The following is a 27,768-nucleotide window of genomic DNA, read 5'->3' on the forward strand; positions in this document are numbered from 1 at the left end:
AGTGGGAGAATTCACACCCCCAAAAGAAATAATGTTGGCCTGACCTGTGGTGGCGCAGTGGATAAAGTGACCTGGAACAGTGAGGTTGGTGGTTCAAATCTCTGGGCTTACCTAGTCAAGGCACATACAGGAAGCAAGTACTACGAGTAGATGCTTCCTGCTTCTCCCCCCCCTTTCTCACTCTCCCTCTCTTTCTCTCTCTCTCTTCCCCTCTCTCCAAAAAAATCAATAAAAAAATAAAAAAAAGAACAAATGTTGTATTCTAACATGCTTCCAGTGAAGTAAAAGAATTTAAAAGTTCTCTCTCATTCTCCCCATCCACTTTTCCACTCTGCTCTAGTTCTGGGTTTTAAGACCACTTAGGACAGGAATGAAAGTGGAAGAACTTGGGAAGCCATGCCCCGAAGAAGAAAATCATGTATGGAGATAGAAGCACAGGGCAAGAAAGATCATTTCTTGTAGGTATGTGGAGTACTTTCTAAGATGTATTGGCCAAGATTTTCAACAATGAAAAATACGTCACTTGAAAGAGTCACAACATGAATCAACTGTCCTTTCCACAACCTCAATGACTTTATTCCTCATTAGTATGGTGGAGTTTTGCTTAACTAACTAGTACTTGCTCATAGCACTCAAGCGCTGGATTTTTTTAATACACTGCTAGAGCCTACAGGGATAAACCAATGTCCCAAATGTTCCTTTTTTTTTTTATCCCAAGGAACAGCTTATTATAGGAGGAATCATGGGAAGAATTAATTCATAGAGGAATACACTTTTAGGGTCATAGGGAGCTCAGAAGCAGCCAATTCAACCCCATAAATTGGATTATCTACAGTCAGGTTTCTTGCAAGAAAAAAAAATAACAAAAACTATCCTGGCTTGATAGTTCAGTTGGGTAGAGCATTTTCCTAATATGCCATGGTTGTGGGTTCAACCCCTGGTCAGGGCACATAAAATCATCAACCAATGAGTGCATGAATGGTTGGAACAACAAATTGATGTTTCTCTTAAAAAAAAAAAGGCAATAAAAATTAAAAGAACAAAAAATCTCTTCTAATGGGGACCAATTTTATGGCAGGTTTAGCTAATATAATCAGCACTTTTCAAGCTGCTTGACCCTTAATATAATCAGCAGCTTGATCCAGACAGGTGCCTGATCCACTCAACATCTCATCTGGTTGGAATCCTAATCTAATCATCTCAGGCACAATCAGCCACTGATCTATAATCAATCCCGTAATATAGTCAGCTACTTTATCTAAGCAGTCACCAATCTACTCACCCCCTTAAATCAATCAGCGCTCTTCTGTCTTGATCTAATCAGCAACATGGTGTTGCATGCTGATCTATCTGATCAACCCTTAATTGTAATTAGCTGCTTAATGTAAATGACAGCCTATCTAATCAAACACCAACTTAAATCAGCTAATCTAATCACCTGCTTCAGGTGGTCACTTAATCTAATCAGTCATGTGTGAACTAATCGACTGCTTAATCTGATGGGCCACTATTCAAATCAATGCCTTAATTCAGCACTTTGAACTAATCAACCATTTAATCTTATCTGCTCCTTGAACTAAGCAGCCACTTAATCCAAGCAGTCATTAATCTTATTAGTTTAATCTAGTTGACCAGCTTTGATCTCATCTGTTGTTGATCTAGTTAGCCACTAATCAACCACTGATTGGTCGCTAATCTAATAGACACTTCAATCTAGTTGCCACCTTAATCAAACCACTTAATCCTCAGGCACTGAACTAATCAGCTCCGTTGATCCAAAACATTATTTGATTTTCTTGACCATTAAAGAGCTCGAGTTGGCTTGTTTGATCTAATTAGTGATCTGCTCAATCCCTTGATTTGATCAACTGTTTAATCTAATTGGTACTTAATCAGATTCTCAACCTGATTAGCTGCGTAATACAAGCAGCTGCTAATCAACTGCTTGATCTAATCATCCTCTGATCCAACCTGCCCCTTGCTTAATCTAATCCACCACATAGCCAGTTTGCTTAATCTAATCAGACACGAATTTGATTGGTCCTTTATCTGATCACAGGTATCTGATCTGCCCTTTATCTAATCAACTGGTCTAGCTAAGATTCCTGGGCATCGTTAAGTGTACCACCTGGCTGTCTAAAATGAGAAAAATGAGACTAAAATTATTCCGTTTCCATGTGATTTGGATAAAATATTCAGGCCTCAGTTTTTTAAACCAGTAAAGGGTTATTATATCCGAAAGTGGCTTCCAGGAAAAGATCAAATCTAAACTGGGGTAATGACTTTTTGTTCAAGACCTCAGAAAGATGAGAGTGCATGCATCCTAGGACACTTCACACACCCAAATGACCCTCTACATGTCTTAGAGGCGTCTTTGTAGATCATGCCAAGGTTTCCGAGAATCTCAGGGATGTTGTTCATCAGCTTCACAGGAAACCCAATATAGAAAAGGGACTGTTTCTTTAGTGGATGGATTTCAATTGATGCTTAACAGCTCCACAGACTTAAAAAATCATACCAGTTTGGAGAGGGACAGTATAAAGAGGCCTTGAGATCCTTGATTTCTATGGACAGGCTGAAAAAACTAGTTGGCTGCAAGCATGAGCTACCTTTAAGAAAAGCTAGGACAAGCCACAACAAACCCCTCGGGGATATGCCATAGCCCTAATCGAAGCTGGCAATATGAGCTGGCTCTACCTCAGAACTGCTGGCCAAGTGACTGGTGTGTGCCTTACATTTCATTTTGAATGGGATATCTAATAATATTATGCCTAGTAAGTATTCAGGTTGAAAACGGCAAATTCTGTTCACAGGTCTTCAGATTTTTACCCAAATGCCTCATACATTCCTAGACCGGATTAGATGAGCTCCAAGATTTTGAGCTATTATTATAGGACTCGAGTCCGAGTTCCGCGGAAAAGCTGAGTTGATTATGCACACCGGAGGGATGTGAATTACGTTAGCCAAGTGCTGGGGTGAAGATAGCTGCAAATCGTTCATCCTGCATATTCTTTAGAAAAACATGAGGGTAGAAGTCTTTCAGTCCTTTGACAGGCAGGCGCGTACAGAAATGTTACTGACTTCTGAGACTAGGTCGTCAATCAAGGGCAATGCTACTTTTAAAAACCTACTAGCTGGAACACTCATTCAAGAGCCCTAAGTGGTCACGCAAACAGTCTGACTGCTGTAAGCACACTGCTGAAAGGAGCCCATACTACCCCGTGAAGAGACCACATGGCAAGGCCCCAGAACTAAAGGAGAGGGAAGGGGGCCCGGCCTGGCCCCAGCTGCTGTAGCCCCCTGCCCTGTCAGCTCCACCCAGCACGACTGCAAACCTGAGCCCAAGAGCCAAACCATTCAGCTGAAATCCTTAATTCCTGACCTACAGAAATACTAATAAATTGAGTTTTCTTACTTTCAAGAATCTTTATTTTTCAATCACAGTTGACATACATTATATTAGTTTCAGTGTACAACTCAGTAATTAGACATTATATAATTTACTAAGTGATCACTGTGATAAATCAAGCCAAGTTTTAGGATGACTTGCATTAACTCAAACACCAACTGAAACACTAGTTCTGGTAGAAATGTAAGAATTTAGATGAAACCACAACTTCATTTTCCAATCACCTACACAAGGAACAAACATAATAAAGACCAAGTAGTCCACTGAAATTTCCCAATTTTTTGAACATGACCACTCCTTTCTTTAAGGCATTGAGCCATTTACTGTACGTTGATGAATCCACAAGTCACATTTATCGTATCACTATTAAATATTCAGAGATAGATGCCTTTATTTCCTATGCCTACAAAATGCCACTTACTTATAATTGTACTTAAAAATAATTCGCAAACTATGAAATCAATGAAGATGCATGTTCCTTTATACTTTATTTACCATAAACATTAAAAGAATAGAGCAAACACTGGAGAAAAGCGTTTTTATAATTTTTTGATGTAAAGCTTAACACTTAAAATTATGCTTGCAGCCCCCCACCCCCACCCCAATTCAACATGCAGGTATCATTTCTTTTCAGGCATACTGATTTTAGAGCATGACAATCTCTCAATAGTTTTATAAGAGTATTCTTGTCCTGTAACTTAAGTTTCAGACTGTACACAATTGTGGTATATCATCATCATTCATGTAGTTTCCCAAGGTGAATATATTCACAGTATTAACATTAAAATTTGTTTTTTAAACATTATTTTAATAAGCCAAACCATGAAAAACCCAGTTCTAGTTTTAAATGTTTATGAAGACTGCTGCTGAGCTCAAAGCACGCAGATACTCATGACCACCTAGATGAAGCTGGGCAGTGAAATTCCTTCATTAGGTCCAATGATGCAATTTTTCACTCATCCCAAGTATCTCCATATTTGTTTACTTTGACTAGGAAAAAAGCACAAATAATTGATGATTCCAAACAGTAACACATAAAAGGTACTATTTTAAGTTTGCTATTAAGATGAGAAGTTGTTTCTCATTTGAATAAACGTACATGAGAGTCAAATTAAAAAGGGGCTGGCCAGACTAAAGTGAACTGGAGGTACATAAATAGTAATACATTGTATCAAGAACTTTACATAAATATTTGATTCTCCTTACAACTTTATAAACACAACCCCCATTTAAAGGGTAAGAAAATAGATTAGTAACTTGCCCAAGGTACAAAGCCTAATAGAACAAGTAGAACTAAAATTGGAACACATCTGTTTAGGACCAAAACCTGCGTGTCTTTACAACTTTACCATACTACCTATGCATGTGCATTATGGCACATGCAAAAAAATTACCAGGAAATTAAAACATTATGATAAAAAAAAAATTTGTTTTTCACAAAAAATATAGCAATAGAAATGGTCAGTTTTTCAGGTTATGTTAGTTCACTCTTCTCTCCCATGAGCCATAACACTGTGCAAGGAGGAAACAGTTCCCAATATTCCTGTACTCTACATAAAATTATTATTTTGAAACTTGTGCCTGTCTTCTCTACTCCTTCACCACTGCACCTCTCTTCTACACCGCCTTCATCTGGGAATTACAAGTAGTCATAACAACGTAAAGAAGCAGTTATCAAAGGAAGGACTAGGACCTCTTCCCCAAGGTACCTCTAGTCTTTGAAGCAAGACTATTTCGTATTACTAAGACATTATATACCATTTTCCCTCATATTTTGCCGTTTCTCCTTGCTTTCATTCCCTCATTAGCACAGACAGAATTTTCTAGAAGGTGTATGTGTGGTGATATCATTGCCCTGACAGCTAACTGAAAATGTGCTTATGTTTCTAAAATTTCTGTTAATTTCTAATTAGGTAAATGTCATTCAGAATCTAAAACTGAAACATTTAAGTGATACTTTCTGACCCAGTAAACCTGAACTGTACTCATGTCAAATTTTCTGTGTGGATTCTAAAATAGAACATTCTAGAAAATCACTGAAACTATTTCATAACTGTTTTTCCTCATATAAAGAACACACAAAAAAATCAACTTCTTATACAGAAATTATTTCATATTACTGTGTCATGTAACAGAACTTTAAAAGACTGATTCCAGTCAAAACCACATATATCAAAATCTAGCAAATGCCATACGTCTATCGTATTTCTTTTCCTTAGTTTTTATTACTATAGGAGGTCCAATGAAACACAGTTTCTGATTTATCACTGTATGGTTGTACAGACATAAAAGACTACAAAAGAGAGAAAAATACTATAGCCTGCCCTCATGGAGCTTACAGTCTAATTCCTTTAATTAGTAGAACAAATAAGTCTTTACATATCAGATTAATGGCTATTGAATGCATAAGGTTTACACTATTATTTTAATGATAAACATTAGCAAGTGATGCTGATTTCAAATCTACTTTAAAGCTAGATTGTTTATGTCGATATGACATATTATCTAACATAATTAAGAAAACAATTCTAAATGAAGCAACTACCAACAATTAGAAATAAAACTGACTCTAAAAGAATGATCATAATAAAAAAATACTAATAATTTTAATGTATTTTTATATTCTTCGTGGCATATGACTTTCAAGAAGGTACAAAGGACCTATGCCTTCAATTTTTAAAGTTGCAAAGACCCTGCAACAATGACACAATTTTCTGAAATGCCTCAAGAGACTTAAAATTGTATATTGAAATAGCTATAAGTGGCCCTGGTCAGAAGCTCAGTGGCTAGTGTAGGCCTGGCATATAAATATCCCGGGTTTGATTCCTGGTCAGGGCACACAAATGAAGCAACCACTGATTTCTCCTCCAACCCTCTTCTTTCCCTCTTCCCCTCCAGCAGCCAGTGGCTCAACTGGTTTGAGCACAGCCCCAGGTGCTGAGGATAGCTCAGTTGGAGCATATCGGCCTCAGGCACTAAAAATAGCTCAGTACTCGAGCATTGGTCCAAGATGGGGTTGCCAGGTAGTACCCAGTTGGGGCATATGTGGGAGTCTGCCTCACTATCTCCCCTCCTCTCACCTTAAAAAAAAAAAAAAAGGCTCTACCCAGTTGGCTCAGTGGTAGAGTGTTGACCTGGTATATGAAATCCAGGTTTCCATTCTTAGGGCACAAAGGAGATGCAATCACCTGCCTCTCCTCCCCTCCCCCTTTCCCTTCTCTCTCTCTCTTTCTCTCTTCCTCTCTCACAGCCATAGCTTGACTGATTTGAGCGCATCAGCCCCGGGCATTGAGGATGGCTCTGTGGAGCCTCTGTCTCAAACACTAAAAATAGTTGGTTGCGCGCATGGGCCCAAGATACGCAGAGCATCCACCCCAGATAGCAGCTGCAGGGTGGATCCCAGTCAGGGCGCATGCAGGAGCCTATTTTCTCTCCTATCACTTAAATAAATAAATAAATAAATAATGCCCTCTTCCATTAGAGGTAAACTTCTGTGTCAGAAAATTTACTTGGGGTAATGTACAGCTGTTTCAAAATGACTTAAAAGAAACCGTGATTTTTAAACTTATAATTAATTATAGAGCAAAAGTACTATTTAGAAAAAGTCAAACTCTTCTTTTAGAAATGTCCTAAAGATGCTTTGCAAGACACATAACTCTATTTCAATTTCACAACCATAAGAAAATCAATTTCATTAATCATGATTCTGTGGTTCCGCCATAAGTGAACCACATACCTTGGGTACAACCCAATTATCAACCTTAGGTCACCAGACCTGGTTCTATGCAATAGAAGCATTATTTAAAAAATGATTCCTAAGGTGATTTCTTATAAGAAAAAAGTGAAATTGGATGTATAATTTTTATATTGTATTACAAAACTAGACTTACTATCTTTTATACTATTTAGACTTCATCATTTTCTAACACAAAATGGCCTTTGGAATACCTTAAAAACCAAAGATCTGATAACTAAAAAATAGCTATTCTTTTAAAAAAATGTTATTCTGTTTAACTGCTTGTGGAATTAAATCACGTTAGTATAATTAATGTTTTTAACTAATGTTGGGTATCCAATCCTAAAGAGTAAAGTGATTAGGCTAAACTATCATACCTTCTTTTTTGGGCACTCTTTCCTGCATAGGCCTGACTGAGGGGTCAGTCTTATGTGCTAACGTTACTTCATATGACTCTCTGTTCTTATTCCTTAATTCCTCATATGTAACAGTTTTTCTTTTAGGACTTTCTTCAAGGTTGGGATCAGGTCCTAAAACAACAAACAGTTAATAAATGGTGATAAAAGGATTTTAATAAATCCAAAGCAACTGAAGTTTATAAATGCTCCTTACCTTTAATAAAAATAGAAAATAAAACAGAGAATCAAATTATTACCACCATTCCAAAAGTACTATATCTTCCCCAAGGCAATTATAAAACTAAAATCAACTTCCTCTCACATTTTCAAGCTTTTATTTCTAAAATTTAAAGTTAACATAAAAAAATCAAAAAACTAATCATGCCAGAACAGAGCATAATATATACCAGCACAATTTAGACTTAACATGTTAGTTTTTAAACAGCAAAGTTATTCAGTGTTTATATAAAAAGAAATATATTCTACTAATAATAAGTGAACAAAACTTGATACATTATGGCTTTTATTTGGTTAAATGTTCCCATAACCATACTCTATACACAAACTCCAGCTATTAAAAAGTTTTTATTTTACTATCTTTGTACTTAAACAAAAATACTTGACAATAGCTACTGAAAAGTATAAAACATAGCCATTAAGCATGCTATGCATCCTATTCACTTAGGTCTAACGGATACAATAGGTTTAATGGATACAACACCAAGACAGAAAAAGAAAGGGCAACTATGAGCATGTATTCTTTCTCTCTCCCAAAGAGTCAAAGTATGAATACATATTATCAAAGAGCCAAATACTGAGGAAACATGGAAGTGGTTACTCTTAATACTGGTTGACAGAGTTAAATATTGAGCATACTTTACTTAAATGTTTAACCAGCAAAAAAACATTTTTAAAGAAGTTAACTAATGCTAACACAGCACTCAATGAACAACTACTTACAATCTTACATAACTACTCCCAAGTAATATTTTTCAGAGGTTCTTAATAAGGCATATAAATTTGGCACATTATTTTAATTATAATTATTTTTAAAAAAAACAATTTTTGTTAAGTGGTACTATTTTGGAACTCAATGATAAGATCCCACTGAGTAATCAGAATTTTTTTAAGATTTATTGATTTTAGAGAGAGAAAGGGAGCGAGATCATAGTGGCTTCACTTTAGTTGTTCATTGATTGTTTCCACTAAGTGCCCAGGGTTTTGAGCCAGAGCAACCTCAGCATTCAGGTCCACTCTCTTACTCATTGTACCACCACTGGTCAGGCTGAATAATCAGAATTTTTAAAGCAATATAACTATACATTAAATGCTTTCAACCATAATTATTTTGATACAAAGTATACTGCACTGATACAAAGAGCATTTAAATTTCTCCATATTAGTTCTAATATTACACCAGTGTTGAAATGTAAATTTTTCATGCTCAAAAAAAATGCAAAGAAAAATATTATAACCTTATATTGGGTTTAAAGAGCACTTTATATTTTATTAGTAATGAATAATTACTGGAATCATTTCCCTTCACCATAAATGATATTGTTAAAATTCAGAAGGAGAATGTACACTGTATTAGCAGTCAGAAACCCTAGGTTGTCATTCCTACTCTGCCAATTAGTAAATGTCCTTGGGCAAATCACTAAGCTTCTTTGAATCTTGGTTTTCACAATTGTGAAATGTGGAAGTTTAACTAAATAATCTCTCAAGTTCCTTCCAGGTCTGCTACTGTTTTCATTGCTTTGAAATTCTGCGATAAATAATGAAAATATACATCAGACAGAAAGGGAGAATGTTTTACACTTATAAAAGTCAAATGGGAACACCCTACACCGTGCAGGAGCAAGACTGACTACTTTGGGAAGGTTATACAGAGCTGGAAGGAGTAAGCCAACAGAAAAGAGCACTGATTTAAATCTCACTGCACTGCAATAAACTAAGTGTCAAACAACTATGAAGGAATACGTTTTATTTTGAGTAACTTTCATTTCTTGGTAAGAGAAAGCAGAATTAAGAGGGCAAGTAGTTCTGCACAAACAAAAGGGGAGGGTGTCTTAATAAGGGAGGACAGAAGCTGGGGCAAAGCAAGGGAGGCCGATGCTGGTCCAGGCAGAGTGTGAAGAGCTGCAATCCTGACTCGGAGAGGGGTGAGGAAGCAGAGCAGCAGATGAATGGCTAGCTGCTTTGGAAGACATAAAATATACTAAAATATGGACCTTGTTGTGGTCTGTGGGCAGATACCAAAGGGCTTTTTGTTTGCTTTTATATAAACAAGTCCATATAACATGGGACTGGAATTTGCTAATGCAAATGCAAGGAATGATGCAAGTCATTATTACAAGGCTAGAATACAAGTGGAATGGATGTGAACTTGAAGAGACAAGAAAAACGGACAGATGCGATGGGCAAGAAGGACAGCTACCTTTGGAGACAGAATAATGACTTTAACCCCTCTCTCTAATCTGCCCACCTTCCTCCCTTTCCGACTACAGTTTATCCTTGAATTCCATGGGTTTGAACTGTGTGGGCCCACTTACAGGAGATGTATGTAAATGGCCCGTGCAGTTCAAACCTGTTGTTCGAGGATCAACTGTAATTGAATGTCTTTATTTTCAGTCATTCAGGAAAAAAAAAGCAGTTGAGGATTAATAGGACTCTCAAAAACTTTCATCCTCTAAAGAAACTAAATTATCTTAACTTCCATTCTCTCCTGGCTCTTCTGCAAATATCATCTTACTTTTGCTCTAAAGCAGTGCTGTCCAATGTAACTTTCTGTAATGACGAGAATGTTCTATATCTGCAGTCTAACACAGCAGCCACTACTAGCACGTGTGGCTACTGAACAACTGAGATGCTGTCAAAGGAACTAAGGAACTGCATTTTCAATCTGATTCAATTAACAGCCATATATAGCCAGTGGCTGCTTTATATCCTGACCTACCTAGACCCTCTCTGCATCCTCTGGAACACCTCACTTGACCTATAATCAACTTCTCCCTTTCCACTGTGTCCCCTCTTTCCCCTTAACCTATAAATACAGGGCAGTGCACAAGTAGATACACAGTTGTGAGTACACAAAACACAGTTTATTCTTGCATTATATTTCTTCCATACAAACAACTGTAAACCTCCTTTTGCCCCACCTTGTATAGATTCAAATCTCTCCCATCTTAAAAAAAAACCAAAAATCCGGATGTTTCTTTAACCTTTGTTCCCCATAGCTACTGGCTTATTGTATTTGGTTCAGAGCAATCACTTTTAAAGAATACTGTATAGAGGTCCACAATCCCTTACCTAAATCCTTGGAGTTAATTCAAACTTTCTCAGATTTTAGAAAAATATTACAGTATATAGCCGTTATATTATTTAGTAGTCATCAATTTGGAAGTTCAGAGCAGCACTAAGTAAAAAACAGTATTTCCATAACAAAATTTAGGGAAGTCAGTTTAGGTCATGGTTTGAAATGAGTTCAGGTCAGAATTTATCACGGTTTATTTTTTAAAAACTTGTATTTTCAAAGCTTTTTGGATTTAGGATTTTAGATAAGGAATTTCAGACCTGTACTTTGTTTCTAATTCCTCACCTTTCACTGCAAACTAGATTGAGGGAAGGAAGGAAACTAACATTTGATGAGAGCCTAATGCTTGCTAGGCATAAGCTACCTTTGATTATTTCATCTCATCCCAAAAGTTCTTTAAAAGAGGTTTATCATCTCCATTTGACAAATGTAGAAACTGAAGGGATCACAAATTACAGTTACTTGCCAAAAGTCACAGAACTAGTAAATGTCAACTGTGATTAAACGCAGGCCTTAATCCAAAATTGATGTTGCTGCACTTACATTATGCAACCTTCAAAGCTAGTATTTATACTAACTTCACAAAGCATTTTCACGTGGATTTTATCACTTGACAGTTTTGTAAGGCAAGTAATTATTATTTTTCTCACATTACAAAGAAGTTTAAAGCCTTTAAAACCAGCCTAATAAATGTAACTTTTTTAAAGCCTCTCTGAGGCACAACTTATCCCTTCTTGGACATTCCACTAAACTTGGTTAGTATTTTTAACTAATGGGACATAGTAGTAATGTATCCTTATATTTCTGTACTACCTAACACTGGACCTCAAAAAATGATAAATGAAGAAAACAAACAAAGGAACAAACATGCTGAGTTTAGGGTGATGGTGGAACATACAGGTGATATCCAGCAGAAAAAGTGATCAAATAAAGTTTATACATACGTTGGACCATAAAATGTTGAAATTCATTTCAAGAGAAGTTTCTACCTTGGGCAATATGATCAGTAATACCAGTAGGAGTAGATTCATTCATAGATGCACTAAATGGAATTGGCTCATAACGAGGAAACATCTCTCTTTCCATATTGTCTGCTGCTGGGGATGTCACAAAAGAATGATCACTCATATTTGAGTCTTGTCTTGACTTTTGAGAATAGTGCCTATAAAAGAATTCGTATTATATAAGAAACGAGTTATTGCCTATACCTGACTTAAAGAAATGTGCTAAGGTATGAAAATCAGTTAGTTTATTTTCTGAAGAAATCATATTCAATCTAGCTCTTGTGGAGTTTAAATTGCTTGCCATTTATGATATAACTATATATATATACCAAATCTACCTAATTATAGTATTCGTTACCTACCTACCTATCCAAACAGATTCATTTATCTATAGCTATACAATTTCTGTACTATTTTAAACAACAGAGGGATTAAAAACCTGAAATTTGTTGAGCTGGAAATGATAAAATTTGAGAACTCAAAAGTTCAAAATACAGGTAACCAAAAGCGTTTGCCAAATTAAAATCCTTTATTCTGGGATATGCACTCTCAATAGGATACAACTTGTTATATAAAAGCAAAGGTAGACAAAACTCACTCTACCCTTAAAAAACAAATTAGTTTTTAGCTTGCAACAAAATGGCAAGTTTCCAATGGTCCTTCAACTATGCAATGTTTCATGCCCTGATTTATGGCAATACCCAGCTACACTTTTTTAGCTAAAATTAAAAACCTTTAATAAAGATAAGAATCTGGCCTACCCAGGTGGTGAAGAGCGTCGTGCCTGTCCTGATCGTAAAGCTTCTCCAAGAGGGGAATTCTCAAGATTCTTGAACTTCTCTTGGCAAGTTTTCACATAAGAAAGCTTTCCAGCAAAGTATCCCATGATACAAGCAACTTGTTGGAAAAAAAAAAAAAAGTGTAACTCAATGTGCTTTGTTTGACAAGAATCTTTTCTAAAAGTACTTTTAAAAATGTGATTCTAAGTATGTCTTTGATGTGGAAAGACAGATTTCCTGAAATAATGGTAAAAATATCACATTAAATCAGATTCAGAGTTCAGTCTATGGATGTAATTCACTTTCAAAAAATAAAATAACTCAAAGTTGCTATAAGATGAATAAATTCTACTTTACTACTTCATTATTATAGATAAAGATGTGGTAAAGGCACATAGAATAAGAACTCAAAAATCAGAGCTCTATCCTAGTTGAGAAATTTAAGCCATTTCTTTTCTGATAAAATAACCATCCCTTTGACCAGCTAATGTCTTTTTTTTAAAACTAGGTGCAACAAATCTCTTAAAATAATGAATTACTAAATTCTAACTAAATATGGCCATTGTTGCATCATGTGCCTATTTTCAATATAAAAGAGAGGCTAACCTGGAAAGACTCATAAAAAGCCTCAAGTATTTTTTTAAAGCAATTTAGCTTATTTTCTATTAACCACATTATAAAATGTAAATAAGTTATGCTCATAAACATAAATAAAATATGCTTATTTACAGTTTTAATATAAATTGAAAAGGTCAATTTTTTCAAGTTAGGCTTTAATATATACTTTATCTTGATTAATGAGAATCTCTGAACAACTTTCTTTCCTAATATACAGACCAAGAGAATTTATTTTCAAATACTGTATCTTCACAAAATAATTTAAAATTAATAGTTCTATTACATTATAAAAGAAAAAAATGAAGCAACTCATGATTTTTAATGCTAATAATAAAAAGCATCAGTAGTCCATTTAATGAAAATCTTAAACTGATTTATCAGAATAACCAAATAACTGTTATAAGACAAAACATTTTATAAAAACATTCTTTTACTTAAGTAAAAAGATTAGAAAACAAGTGTTCATACTTACATATGAGTTTAGGGATGGATCCATACTTGGGATGACTTGAAAGGATTCCTAAAGATAAAAGAGTATTTCTGAGTAACAGTAAGTGTTCGAGGAAGACACTTACGTAATTAAGATGTTATATCTTTACTAAGATAAAATACATTTATGCTAAAAGAAAAGTATATATATTAAGAGTATATTGAAGAAAATAACAGAAATCATGGTAAAAATGCAAAGAAACTACTTCTGTGTGGTCTCTTCTAATATGAGACAAGTAAGTTCAGCAATGCAACATAAAGTAAAATATATTTATCAGCAGAAATAAGGAAAAATATAAAAGGAAAAAGTAGTAGAGACTATTTTGCTTTTGAGAGAGGCAGGAAGAGTGACAGACATGAACATCGAGCTGCTCCTGTATGTGCCCTGACAAGGGAATTGAACCGGCAACCTGTGCTGACATTGCTCCGATCAACTGAGCTACTTGGCCAGGGCAGTAGACTATCTTTAAATGTTACCTAACAACATTAGCTCTTTCTAGAACCCTAGAGAAGTATAAGGCAATTTAAAGAGAAAACCAAATAAACAATTATCAACAGAAAAATGAAAAAAAGCCTGACCTGTGGTGGCGCAGTGGATAAAGCATTGACCTGGAATGCTGAGGTTGCTGGTTCAAAACCCTGGGCTTGCCTGGTCAAGGCACATATGGGAGTTGAAGCTTCCTGCTCCTCCCCCCCTTCTCTCTCTCTCTCTCTCTCTCTCTCTCTCTCTCTCTCCCCCCCCCTCTAAAAAAATGAATAAATAAATAAAAATAATTTAAAAAAAAAAAAAAAAAAGAAAAATGAAAAAAAAAAAAAACCCCAAAAAACTTAAAAGACCCCATAATCTATTAGAATAGATTAATTTATAGCAAGATCATTTGATACAAGGTCAATATACAAAAAAATTATCTTTATACCAGAAACAAAAAACCAAACATTTTTTAAAAGATAGAATATATATTATAGCATCAAAAAAACATCAAAGATCCAGGAGTAATCTAATGAAAAATATGAAAGATCTCTACATTAAAAACTACAAAACTTACTGAAAAATAAAAGCTAAATGAATGGGGAAATAGACCATGTTTGTGAACCAAAAACTAAGTATTATAAAGATGATAAATCTCAATAAATTCACCTATAAATTCAATGCAATCTTAATTAAAATCAAAGAAGGTTTCCCCTCAAACTGAGAAGCTTATTGTGGAAACACAAAGGGCCACAAATAAGCAAGGCAATATTGAAGAACAACAAAATTGGAGAACTACCAACAGATATCAAGATCCATGGATATTGTAATTAGGACAGTCTAAGTACAAGACAAGACAAATGGACCAAAACCAGAAGAGCCCAGAAACAGACCCATGCATGCAGTCACTTACTTACGACAAAGGAAACACTGCATTACAGTGAACAAAGAAAAGTCCTTTCAAAATATAATTCTGGGTCAACTACATACCCATAAAGGGAAAAAAATGTACCTTGATTCTCATACAAACTCAAAACAGCCCCAGATACTTGAAAATTTAAGAATGAAAGATTAGCCTGACTGGGCAGTAGCGCAGTGGACAGAGCATCGGACTGGGATGCGGAGGACCCAGGTTCGAGACCCCGAGGTCGCCAGCTTGAGCATGGGCTCATCTGGTTTGAGCAGAGCTCACCAGCTTGAACCCAAGGTCACTGGCTCAAGCAAGGAGTTACTCAGTCTGCTGAAGGCCTGCAGTCAAGGCACATATGAGAAAGCAATCAATGAACAACTAAAGTGTCGTAACAAAAAACTGATTGATGCTTCTCATCTCTCTCCCTTCCTGTCTGTCCCTATCTATCCCTCTCTCTCACTCTCTGTCTCTGTCAATAAATAAATGTGTTTGAATATTTAAAAAAAAGAAAAAAAAGAATGAAAGATTAAAACAGAGCTTATAGAACTATGCATAAGAGATTCTCCATGTTCTTACAATAGACAATTTTAATAAAGATTTTATTTATTCATTATAGAGAGGGGGGGGAGAGAGCGAGAGAAGGGGGGAGGAGCAGGAAGCATCAACTCCCATATGTGCCTTGACCAGGCAAGCCCAGGGTTTTGAACCAGTGACCTCAGTGTTCCAGGTCGACGCTTTATCCACTGCGCCACCACAGGTCAGGCCACAATAGACAATTTTAAACATCACAAAAAGCACTCATCATAAAGTAGAGATCTGATAAATTGGATTGCATTACATTAAGAACTAGTTAATCAAAGTGGGGAAAAATAATCACAATACATAGATCTGACAAAAGATTCATTTCCAGAATATACCAAGAACTCTCATAAAACCAGTAAGAAAAAGAAGATAATTCAATGGAAAAATGGACAAAACTTAAACAGATACTTCACAAAAAAAAGGATATTTTCAAATGAGATATAAACAAAAGGCCCTCAATTTCAATAGTCATCAGGTGCAAATTAAAACTACAATGCAATGTATATCACTGTTCACTCAACACATGGCTAAAATACAAAGACACAAAAATAGCAAGTGTTGGTGAAAATGTGATATTAATAAAACTTTATTAATAAATTGGTAGTGGAAGGGTAAATTGGTCCAAACAGTTTGGAAAGTTTGGGAGTATCTACTAAAGGTGAATCTATTACCCAGAAAAATGTCTATCAAGAGACATTGTATTCATGGCAAAACTACTTGTAATAGTCAAAACTGAAAACTACTCAATTGTCAACATACAAGGGGATGAATAAACTGCTGCAGTACATTTATACAGTGAAAAACTAAACTATATGGCAATGAGAATAAATAACCTACAATTACATAATACAATGTGAATGAATCTCATCATGTGCGTAAACCAACTCTCCAAATAAAAAGCCCTGATTTATATTGTGGATTTCTGTGGAGAGCAAATACCTGAACTATGACCATTTCAAACTAACAAATGGTTTAAAACCAGCTTGCCAAAATCTTGAAAATTTAAAAATTAGCTCTCTCGAGACAAGCCAGTTTCAGCATACCATTGGATGAATCTCATGTTAAAAGAATACTTAATTACCTAATTTCATGTATATAAACTATAAATACAGAACTCATTTATGCTGTTAGTCTGTTTCTTTACTTACACAAATGAAAAGAAAAAGGAGGACGGTAATGATACCTGTTTATACAAAAGTTTTTCCTTCATCTACAGACCACTTACACCAGGCACTATATACTACAAAGTAGGAATGTAACAGAAATTAAGATACTTTCTACCCTCACAGAGTTTACAGTTTAGAGGCGATGAAGACAAAAATATACTGCTCACAAAAATTAGGGGACATTTCAAAATGAATATGAAGCGATAAACTATCCCCTGATTTCTGTGAGCAGTGTAATAGTGTGTGATGGTTGCTATTCACTCACTCAAATATGTGAGAATCTACTACATGCACTATGCCCTGACAGACACCTGAGAGGATGTTTTCTCAGGGGAAGTAGGAAGAATGAAGGCTAGTGCAATACGGCTGGCAACCAACAGTTGTATTATCGTGGTAGTGCAGAGGTGGACAGTATACAGAATATTTAAGAGCGGGACTAGACTGGGCATTTATTGGACAGCTAGTTAAGGACAGAAGTGAAGGATAATGCCTGTTTCCTAGTTGGACAGTGTTGTCATTCAGATATGGGGAAACAGAAACTGGTTTTGGGGAAATTAATTCAGTTTGGGAGGAAATGAGTTCAGTTTGAGGGGCCTGTAAAGGGCTCCTCATATGGAGATCTGCAGAATATGACTGAAGCAGCCATCTACACTAGATACGACACCGTGACCTAGAGCAATAAATGGTCCCTGCAGCAGCCACATTTTGCTGGGTAGTAATATAGTTTAAAAACTGAATTCCAAAGAAACCACAAGAGGAAGAAAACCCACACTAGAATATAAGCACCAAGAGATCAGGAATTTGTTTTTTAGTTCTATTTCCAAAACAGTATATAGTACATATCATTCAAAAAAAAAAAAAAAATCAGAAGTATGTAATGTCATAAAAACCAGGGGAAGAGATTTCTCAACAAAGACTGGTTAAAGTTGTTTAAGAGTCAAAAACAAAAACTGCCCATCAAATTTAACAAAAAACTTGTGCTGATAACATTTTTTAAAACTTGTGCATGATACCAAAACATGTTTTGGTAAATGTTAGACTGTACCCATAATCCATGTCCCAGACTACAATGGGTTAAAGAAGTATAAAGTGCTAATTTTTGAAGTCTGGCTTCTAATGTAAGACAGCTGGAAGCAGTTGGGAATGGATGTAAGAGAAGATTTTTCTTTTGTATATTCTCAAGTTAGAACAGACCTGAACATGTTTAAATGTTTTGCCAGAAAAGGATAAATAGGGAGGATAAGTAGAGAGTTGTCATAGCTAAGACTATGTTCAGTATGACACACCATGGATTAAAAAATATATATAAAATGTTCAGCATTTTAATTAAATGTGAAATGTCTTGGTGAATTGTGAATTCCTTTTCTAAAATCTCAATTTTTTGGAGGGACTCCTTTTTTTAATAGAATAATTCCCCAGGTAAAAAACAAGATCCCAAAATAATTTCAACAACAAAAAACACTTTTAATTCTCAGATAGTTACATGAGTGACATATCATCCAATGTTATTTTTTGTATCTCTATTCAAAAATATCAAAACCCCAACAAAACTGACAAAGTTAGAATGATGACTTGTGACTCGCTCACTAGAAAACAATGTCATTTTACAAATTAGGTTAATCATTTTTAACAATTTATCCTTTCTTGTAGACTCAGAGAAGAAAGCCTAGATTCATTAACTTCTCTAAATTTTTTTTTTTATTATTCATTTTAGAGAGGAGAGAGAGAGAGAGACAGAGAGAGAGGAGAGAGAGACAGGGGGGAGGAGCTGGAAGCATCAATTCCCATATGTGCCTTGACCAGGCAAGCCCAGGGTTTCGAACCGGCGACCTCAGCATTTCCAGGTCGACGCTTTATCCACTGCGCCACCACAAGTCAAGCCAACAATTTACCCTTTCTAAAAACAAAAACCAAACACTAAATTCCATTATAAGGCTACAGGTTCAGTCACAATTACACAGAATGGTGTTGGAATGTTGTTGCTCATGCTATGACTTTAGGCATAAACTGTCATTGGTAAGTCAAATAATCATCAAATGATGACTAAAACTTCATGAGAATTCTTGCTCTAACAATAATTTGTCTCCTCAGTAACACGTCCTATTATTTTCAGAAAACTTCACCTTTAACTATATGGTAACAGTTCTATCAGGATATACCGGCAACTAGAAAAAGGAAATCTCTCTGGTTCAGTTATGTGCAGGAGCAAGGCATTCTCAAAATAGGAAAAAAAAAGAAAAAGAAAAAAAAGCCAGCCCGACCAGGCGGTGGTGCAGCGGATAGAGCATCAGACTGGGATGCAGAGGACCCAGGTTCGAGACCCCGAGGTCGCCAGCTTGAGCGCGGGCTCATCTGGTTTGAGCAAAAGCCTACCAGCTTGAACCCAAAGTTGCTGGGTCCAGCAAGGGGTTACTCGGTCTGCTGAAGGCCTGCGGTCAAGGCACATATGAGAAAGCAATCAATGAACAACTAAGGTGTTGCAATGCGCAATGAAAAACTAATGATTGATGCTTCTCATCTCTCTCTGTCCCTGTCTATCCCTCTCTCTGACTCACTCTCTGTCTCTATAATAAATAAATAAATAAAAATTATAAAAAAAAAAAAAGCCAGCAGTGGTGAGATTTTATTGTTGAAGATAAAAGGTCTCCTCCTCAACCTAGGCCCAAAAGCTCGTTACCTTCTCTGTAACCTAATCAAAATGACCGTTTCTCCAGGCTCTACCTTAGCTATTCAATGGACTTTTCACTCCTCCCTGCATGATTCTCCCACTCTAGCCATGTGTCTCCTGTCCCTCCCTATAGTCATGCTTATTTTAATAATCATGTCCCTCCTTTGACATTTGTCCTTCGCTACTAATCTAAATCCTGCTCATCTTCAAAATCCACTTTTTTCAAGACACTCTTTGATGACAGTAGCCTTGCAGAAATCTTTCCTCTTTGAATACCTACAGTTCTTGAAGTCTCTATTATACAACTTAGTAACTTATTAAATATTATATTCTCTATTTGTTCAGTTTCTTCAGAGAAACTACTAGCAGCTGCTCTTACATTTCTTTTGTATAATCCCCAATGCTTAGTCATTAGTAAATTCTCTGTTCATAAGTTCTTGTGCCATAGCTTTTCTTTAAAAATATGTGATGAGCCTGACCTGTGGTGGCGCAGTGGATAAAGCGTCGACCTGAAAATGCTGGGGTCGCCAGTTCGGAACCCTGGGCTTGCCTGGTCAAGGCACATATGGGAGTTGATGCTTTCAGCTCCTCCCCCGTCTCTCTCTCCTCTCTCTCTCCCCCTCCCTCTCTTCTCTCTAAAATGAATAAATAAAATAAATAAATAAATAATTTAAAAATATGTGATGAGCCCAGGCCCTTAGCTCAATTGGTTAGAGCCCTGGTCGGCAAACTGCAGCTCGTGAGCCACATGCAGCTATTTGACCCCTTTCGTGTGGCTCTTCCACAAAATACCACATGCGGGCGCTACCTCGATAAGGAATGTACCTACCTATATAGTTTAAAAATTTGGCTCTCAAAAGAAATTTCAGTCGTTGTATTGTTGATATTTGGCTCTGTTAACTGAGTTTGCCGACCACTGATTAGAGGATCCTTCCAATACGTCAATGTTACAGGTTCAATCTCGGTCAAGGCATGTACAAGAATCAACCAATGAATGCATAAACGAGTGGAAAAAACAAACTGATGTTTTTCTCTCTTCCCCATTTCCTCTCTTAAAGTCAATTAAAAAAATGTGATGGTTTTTATTTCTCACTATAGAAAGAATCCTAGCCTATCAGACAACTTAAGTTGTAAGTGCCTATGTATAATGACCTGTTTCCATGTTTAAGATTCCTGTCATGCTAGTACATTGTAATGAGGTTCTTTGGGAATACTTTAAATAAAATTTTAAGCCCTGAAAATTCTCATTTCCCTCCAAAACTACTTTTCACAGCTAGTTGTATCAATATTACTAAGTACTTTATACTGCTAATATGAAAAGGCTAATTTTTCCTATCAAGAGTCACACTTATGAGCTAGTTAATTTAAAAAACAAGTATTTAGGATATGTGGAGGCCATCCTGAGATCACCACTCTTTTCTACGACATCTTATTCCAAGGAGACAGTTCACAAAATAAATGTAATGTGTATTTAATTTTAAGGTATAGAGAACAGCCTGCCAGGTGGTGGTGCCATGGATACAGCATCAACCTGGGACACTGAGGACCCAGATTCAAAACCCTGAGGTCACCGGCTTGAGTGTGGGATCATAAACATGACCCCATGGTTGCTGGCTTGAGGCCAGAGGTTGCTGGCTTGCAGCTCAAGGTCACTCACTGGCTTGAACAAGGGGTCACTAGCTCGGCTAGAGCCCCCACCCCCAGGGTCAAGACACATATGAGAAAGCTATCAATGAAAAATTAAGGTGCCGCAACTATGAAGTGATGCTTCTTATCTCTCTTTCCCTTCCTATCTGTCCCTTTCTGTCTCTCACTGGAAAAAAAAACAAAACAAAAGTAGAGAATGATGCATTTAGTAGGTATTCTAAACTCAATGCCAGATATGAATACACTGTACTATTTAAGCCAATAGGTTTGGGACAAGAAAGTGTCCCCACCCCTCCATTATTATAAGACAGCTGGTTTAAGGGAGCCATTCGTCTTTTTGGTGAGAGAGGAAGGGAAGGAAGACAGGGAATGAAAGAGAAAGAGAAGCATCAATTCATTCCAATTAGTGCACCCACTGATTCTTTCTCCCACATACTCTCACCTCTGGCCAGGGTGGGAGTCATTCATCTTTAAACCAGTGCATGGATTCTGATTCCCTAAGTCTGGGCTGGACCCCATGAATTTGTTTTCAGAAAAGCTCCTAAGCAATAGTGAAGTGGATGGCTTAGGTTTGTCATTCTGCCACCCTGTAACCCATTCATAGGCTTTTACTTACTTTCTTGCTCTTGTAGATTGTTAATGTTACTAGAGTGCAAGAGGGTATCAAATTCTCAAATCAAGACATTGTGTAAATGGGTCCATGGAGACATAATTCTTCTGCTACTGTAGAAAATTATCAATGATAATGCTTAATATGATACAGATACAGTATGTTTACCCAAAAATCAGAAAAATACCATATAGTAACATATCCAAAATGTTAAATTAGAATTTTAAATATTTACCTTTACTAATCAATCCTTGTGTAATCAACATACTTGTTGCAGCCAAAGGCACAGCTACAGGAGGAAAAAGAACTTATCAACATCAACAAAAGGAAAAGATTTTGTTCAAGTTCATTAGGATAAATGTGTACCAGTAAAACCATCCAGGAAGTCTTGTTGCACAATTAAGATCTTTAAAAGAGACTTTTTCCATGTTTAAAAGCTGTACAGTATATAGTCAGTGGAAATACAAAAGCAGCATATTTAAGAAGATATTACAAACTATTAAACAATATAATTCAAGGTCTGCCTGCAAAAGTTCTTGGCTGATGTCAGGGACTTGACTAGTAAACAGTTCCCTACACTGATACAAAACTTAACGTGAATCAATAAATGGCTCACTGTGTTTAAACTGGCTGCATAGTTTACGCTGAACACCTGTTTTCCTGCTGTGAGTCTGGAATTTTGGTACCTGTTAGGCTGAGGGCGCCCCAGTAATCAGCCCCCCCCAACCCCCCCAACCCCCCCTACCCCCCCCCCCCCCCCCCCCCCCCCCTGCTGAGTCTCTAATGAGATTCCTTCCTTGGTAACAACTTCACGCATTATGCAGCTGGAGGAATTTAGCTCTTTTGTATGCGACTCCACTGGGAGAGGACTTAGAAGCCCTTGTCTGGTCTCCTCTGGACATGCTCCTTTCCCTTTGTTTACCTTGTTTTAAATCCTTTCCAGTATAAATTGTTTTAAATTTAAAGAGCTCCATGTGGCTGCCACACTAGATAGTGTAGTACCAAACCAGGGGTTGGGAATCATCCTGTAAGGAGCCAGATGGTAAACACTTCAGGTTCTGTTCAAGCTGTTCAAGCTGGTTAACTGTCATGTTAAAGCAAAAGCACTAAGACAATACATAAACAAATGCATCGAGCTGCGTCTCAATAAAACTTTACTTATGGATGCAAAAATATTAATTTTGACATTTTAAGCAGAGTGAGATACATGTTATTCACGTAAAAACTTTTATTGGTGTAGGGAACTGTTTCTCAGTAATTTTCATATGTAACAAAATATTATTCTTTTAATTGGTTTTAACCATTTAAAAATGCAAAAACTATTCTTAGCTCATAGCCATACAAAAAGATTTAGCCCTTAGGTCATTGTTTGCTCAAACCTGGTCTAAACTATAAATGGGCAATTTTTTACAACTTTTTAAAAAATTATTTTATTTTATTTATTCGTTTTAGAGAGGAGAGAAGAGGGGGAGGGAGAAGGTGGAGGGGGAGGGAGGGAGGGAGGATGGGGAGGAGCAGGAAGCATCAACTTCCAAATGTGCCTTCACCAGGCAAGCCCAGGGTTTTGAACTGGCGACTTCAGAGTTCCAGGTCAATACTTTATCCACTGCACTACCCCAGGTCAGGCTATATACAGGCAATTTAAGAACCAGCTTGGTTCAAGGAATGTACCATGAAGCACAGAAGAATTAAATAAGGATGGAAGGCAATGAGTTTGTTGGCCACTTCTACAATGGACAATGCTTGCCCCTTCCTTCTTAGGCCACAATGGTATAACACATAGGATACAGTCTAGTCAAGAAGATACTATTACTACTTCTGCCATTTATCACTATTTCTTTGTATAAATCTCTTATCTTCTGTTCATGCTATAAAGAATAATGGATTAGAAATAAGGTCTCTTCCCAACTCATGTATTCTGCCACAGAAAAAGTGAACGGTAAAATTGAAAGGGACTTTAGAGTTTAGTATATAGTCCTCATCATAATCAGAGTAAAATGATATCCAGAAAGAACAAGTCATTTGCTCAAAACAACAATGATGGTTAGTTTGTGACAGAACTCCAATCAGAGCAACCTCAAGTTTCCAGTCGAGATCAGGTTATTGAATAATCTGCCTTTCATCTGAATGCTTCTCCACCATTCTTCATTTACCTAACGGCCTACTAGTTAAGTCTTTCTTGTTTGGTAAAGCCTTAACTAAATCAATTCCAACTAATTTACCTCTTAAAATTTCCTACTGCTGTTTTGTATTTAATCTTTCTTAAAGTGTTTCATGAATTGGCTTTGTCTCAACTACACCATAAAACTACTTTAGGACGAAGACTGTGTTTCATAAAACTTATCTCCCAAACACAATAATACCTTACACACTGTAAGAATAAATACCAAGCTGACTGATGAAAATGTACATCTTTTTTAATTACTTAGGTCACTCCTCCCTTTCCAAAATTCCATCCTGCTTTTTTGTTATGATTACCTTATCTGAAAGGACTGCAATGTGAGGTGAAGCAACATCAGACTTCTGTTCATAAGTAAGATACTGTTTTATGTTTCTTTCAACATTCTCTGTATTTAAAAAATAAAATCTTCATGTATAAGATTTTTAGTCAGAAATCAAAAGCTGGTAACGTTTCAAAATGGTAAAGTGGGCATTAATCAGTTTTTAACAGGTAATGGCTAAAAGTGTGCAAGTTAAAACCATGAGCTTCTGTTTCAGATAGACTTGGGCTTCAAATCCAGACTTCAGGACTTGCCAGCTGTCTAACACTAGAAAACCCATTTCACATCTCTAACCCTCAATTTCTGCATCTGTAAAGTAAGGATAACAATCATCAACCTTATTATGTTGTTTTTATATAATCTATATACACACAGTAAATGCTATTACTTATTACCAACAAAAATACTTCACAATCTTGAAAGAAGTTCTAGAAATCAATACTTTAAAATGTGTACAATTCTATTTCCTTAATTAGCCTCTTTTAGTAATAACCACACTACACCAAAAGTGTGCCAACTTTTTCTCTATAACAGTGGTTCTCAACCTTTCTAATGCCGTGACCCCGCAATACAGTTCCTCATGTTGCGGTGACCCCAAACCAAAAAATAATTTTGGTGGCTACTTAATAACTGTAATTTTGCTACAGTTATGATTCGGAAGGTAAATACCTAATATGCATTATATATTTTCTGATGGCTTTAGGTGACCCCACCGGGGTCGCGACCCACAGGTTGAGAACCGCTGCTCTATAAAGTCATTAAAATTTCAGGCACTAAAGGTCAAACTTTGTTGATTATAAAATTTAACTTACATCTGAACCAGAAGCTTTCATCATTGCATTCTGCAAAGACTCTTCTTTCTTCCTCTGTTGGAATGTAATCAGCCCCTATGTCTTTTAACCAAAGAAAATCAGCAAACATTAAAACACCTGTGGAAAAACTAAGTCTAAAAAACTACCTTAGTCTAAATGTAACAAAACACACCCATTTTTAAAAAATGATACAACACGCTTGTAAACTTTTAACAAACTCTGACTTCAAATAGAAGTTAATGATACTATCTGCTAGTTAGAATTGGCTACATAATGTATGTCCAATACAAAATGAAAATGTAACCTCTTGTACAAACTAAGACTTTCAAAATGGCAACAACTGTAGATTATTAAACCAAATGTGGATCACTGTGTGACTATACAGGTCACACAGCCATGAAATTAGCCAGCCCAGACGCTGTACAGTTAGTCAAAGAAGTAAAAACTTCTCTACATATAAAGTGCTTCTAATTAGAAATACATAATTGATAATTACGGGGAATAGGTCTTGTAACTTCAGCATTCGGCTCTCGAAAATCAGCCCTGCCATTCATTTTTCCTGCATCAAAAACATGTACAATAAGTATTAGAAACAATTATGAGATAGAGCAAAGTAAGTCAGGACAATCTAATAATATTACTAGTCTTCATGGCAATCAATCAACAAATATTTACTAAACACTACTACATCTGAAGTACCTGACTTATTTTAACTAATTATTAACTAATTTAGAAATGATTACTCATCTTAAGTCCCTTAACTGAAAAAGAATATGTATATGCTTTTTAAGTACAGTACTTATCAACTGACTATACTGTTAAGACATAAAAGGACATCAATAAAACAACACATTTTTCCTCTCAAAGCTGGTTTATTTCACATTATCCTAGGTTTGGATCATTTCAGAAATATATGCCCGATGATTAGTATAATTTCTCAAAATAGAAGAGGAAAATTTTGAAAAGTCATTTCTGGGCTTCCATTTTTTAAAAATAAAATAATCATCAGGAAACATACAACGTATCCCACAAAGCAGTACTCCCAAAATATGGAATAAGGAAGACGTCACATCCTTCCCCCAGTGGTGTATCCTCCAGACTCGCCGCCCTCCCCACACAGACTCAGAAGACGATGATAAAAATGCATAGCACTTCAAGAACATACACTTCTTTTTTTAACCCATGACTGGAGACTTAAATGACCAACAGATTAGATTATTCGTATTTTACAGAATGTTCACAGAGAAATCATTATTCCCATCTTAAAAACAATTTACATGAAATGGGAAATGGCATACATGATGATAACAAGTGAGGCCCTTCCATAATTCACTTATTCAACAGGCCATCACTGAGGGTCTATGACATAGCAATCCCTTTGCCAAAAATAACAACAAAAAACCCCAGAAAAGGTAAGATGATTTATGGATGGTGTTCGCTGAATAAACTATTCCTATCCTAAAACAACCGTAAAAGAAGAAATGAAAGCTTCGCATTTCCAAAACAGCATCCTACCTAAAACCCCTAGAAAGAGATTGCCCAGGCCTACAAGGCCTCTTTAGACATCACGTTGATCTTACATCTCAAAGAAAAAAACTGCATTGGACCTGCGTCGTCCTACGACCGTCGGTTCCCGCACTCCATCCCCCACGCACTGTATCTGCCTCCCCACCTGCAACACCCCACAAACACGCACACCCGCCATCCCGAATCTGCCCCGTTCACCTCCCCCCCGAAACACTCCCTCTCCTTCCCGGGTCACCTGCACCGAGGAGCCGGGCGCCCGAAGTGCGATCGGCCCCCTCTCACGGGCGGGAAAATGGCGGAAGGCGCAGGGTAGCGGCTGGCCGCGCGGAGGGGGTGAGTGTGTTGGGGGAGGGGGCGGCACGGGGCCCTCCGCGTCACCTCACCCACCTCAAACCACAGCCCCGGCTGACGGCGCGGCGAGCCCGGACGACCGAGGGCGGAAGGCCCGCAGGGGCCCCGGGAGGAGTCAGGAAGGGGGGAAAGCGCGCGGGACCGCACCGGACCTGGGGGTGGGAAGCGGACAGCGGCGAGGTGGCCAAAAAGTCACCCAGATACGTGCTCAAGATGACCGCAACCCGGAAACACTAGAAACGTACGTAAGGAAATGACGTCAGCCCTGCCTGCGGCGTCTGAGGCCAGCAACCTCGGGATAGACGCCAGCGCTGGCGGCGCGGCGCGGCCCCTCCGCTCGGCCCGCCTCCCTGCTCGCGAGCTGTACTGCGACTGCGCTCGTCACCGCCGCGGACGCGGAGCCCCGCCCCGCCCCCACCTGGGTCGCGGGCCACGGCTGGGGTTCGGACTGTTGTGACGCGACGCACTGATGTGACCGGCTGGCAGGGAATTTCTGGAACCCTCTTTTATCCTGTTGTTGAGAATAACCGACTCTTCATAGACGTCTCTGTTTTTGCACTTGACGTAATTCATTTCGTTCTTTGAGCCTCTAGGTTAAACAATATAAAGTAGTAATTACCAGGCATGCGCACTTGGCTGTCTGTGGGACTGTTTTGAGTCTGGCTTATGACTTCTGAAACCTGGAGTACGGTGTCTCTCTGAGCCTCGGGTTCTTCTCGTCTAACAAATGGAAATAACGCCTACCTCATAGGGTTGTTAGGATTAAAACGACCCACCTA

General features: G+C 37.2%; 1 protein-coding gene across 6 annotated transcripts; it reads right to left on the reverse strand.

The window, feature by feature from the left end:
• Positions 1 to 3,872: 3,872 nt before the first annotated feature.
• On the reverse strand, positions 3,873 to 27,227 carry OCIAD1 (OCIA domain containing 1). Of its 6 annotated transcripts, none has more exons than XM_066233156.1 (9): positions 27,142 to 27,227; positions 25,608 to 25,670; positions 25,112 to 25,192; positions 22,034 to 22,087; positions 13,730 to 13,777; positions 12,622 to 12,757; positions 11,846 to 12,018; positions 7,523 to 7,675; positions 3,873 to 4,399 (listed from the first exon to the last, which is right to left on the reverse strand). In XM_066233156.1, the coding sequence occupies exons 2-9, from the start codon at positions 25,663 to 25,665 to the stop codon at positions 4,362 to 4,364; spliced, it is 741 nt and encodes a 246-aa protein (XP_066089253.1). In that variant the 5' UTR covers positions 25,666 to 25,670; positions 27,142 to 27,227; the 3' UTR covers positions 3,873 to 4,361. The 6 variants fall into 6 exon arrangements, with proteins under 6 accessions (XP_066089253.1, XP_066089252.1, XP_066089251.1 ...); XM_066233155.1 differs by having other exon boundaries at positions 27,026 to 27,227; XM_066233154.1 differs by having other exon boundaries at positions 26,874 to 27,227.
• Positions 27,228 to 27,768: the final 541 nt, after the last annotated feature.

Source organism: Saccopteryx bilineata, chromosome 5, assembly GCF_036850765.1.
Source record: "Saccopteryx bilineata isolate mSacBil1 chromosome 5, mSacBil1_pri_phased_curated, whole genome shotgun sequence".
In the NCBI taxonomy this organism is placed as follows: Eukaryota; Metazoa; Chordata; class Mammalia; order Chiroptera; family Emballonuridae; genus Saccopteryx; species Saccopteryx bilineata.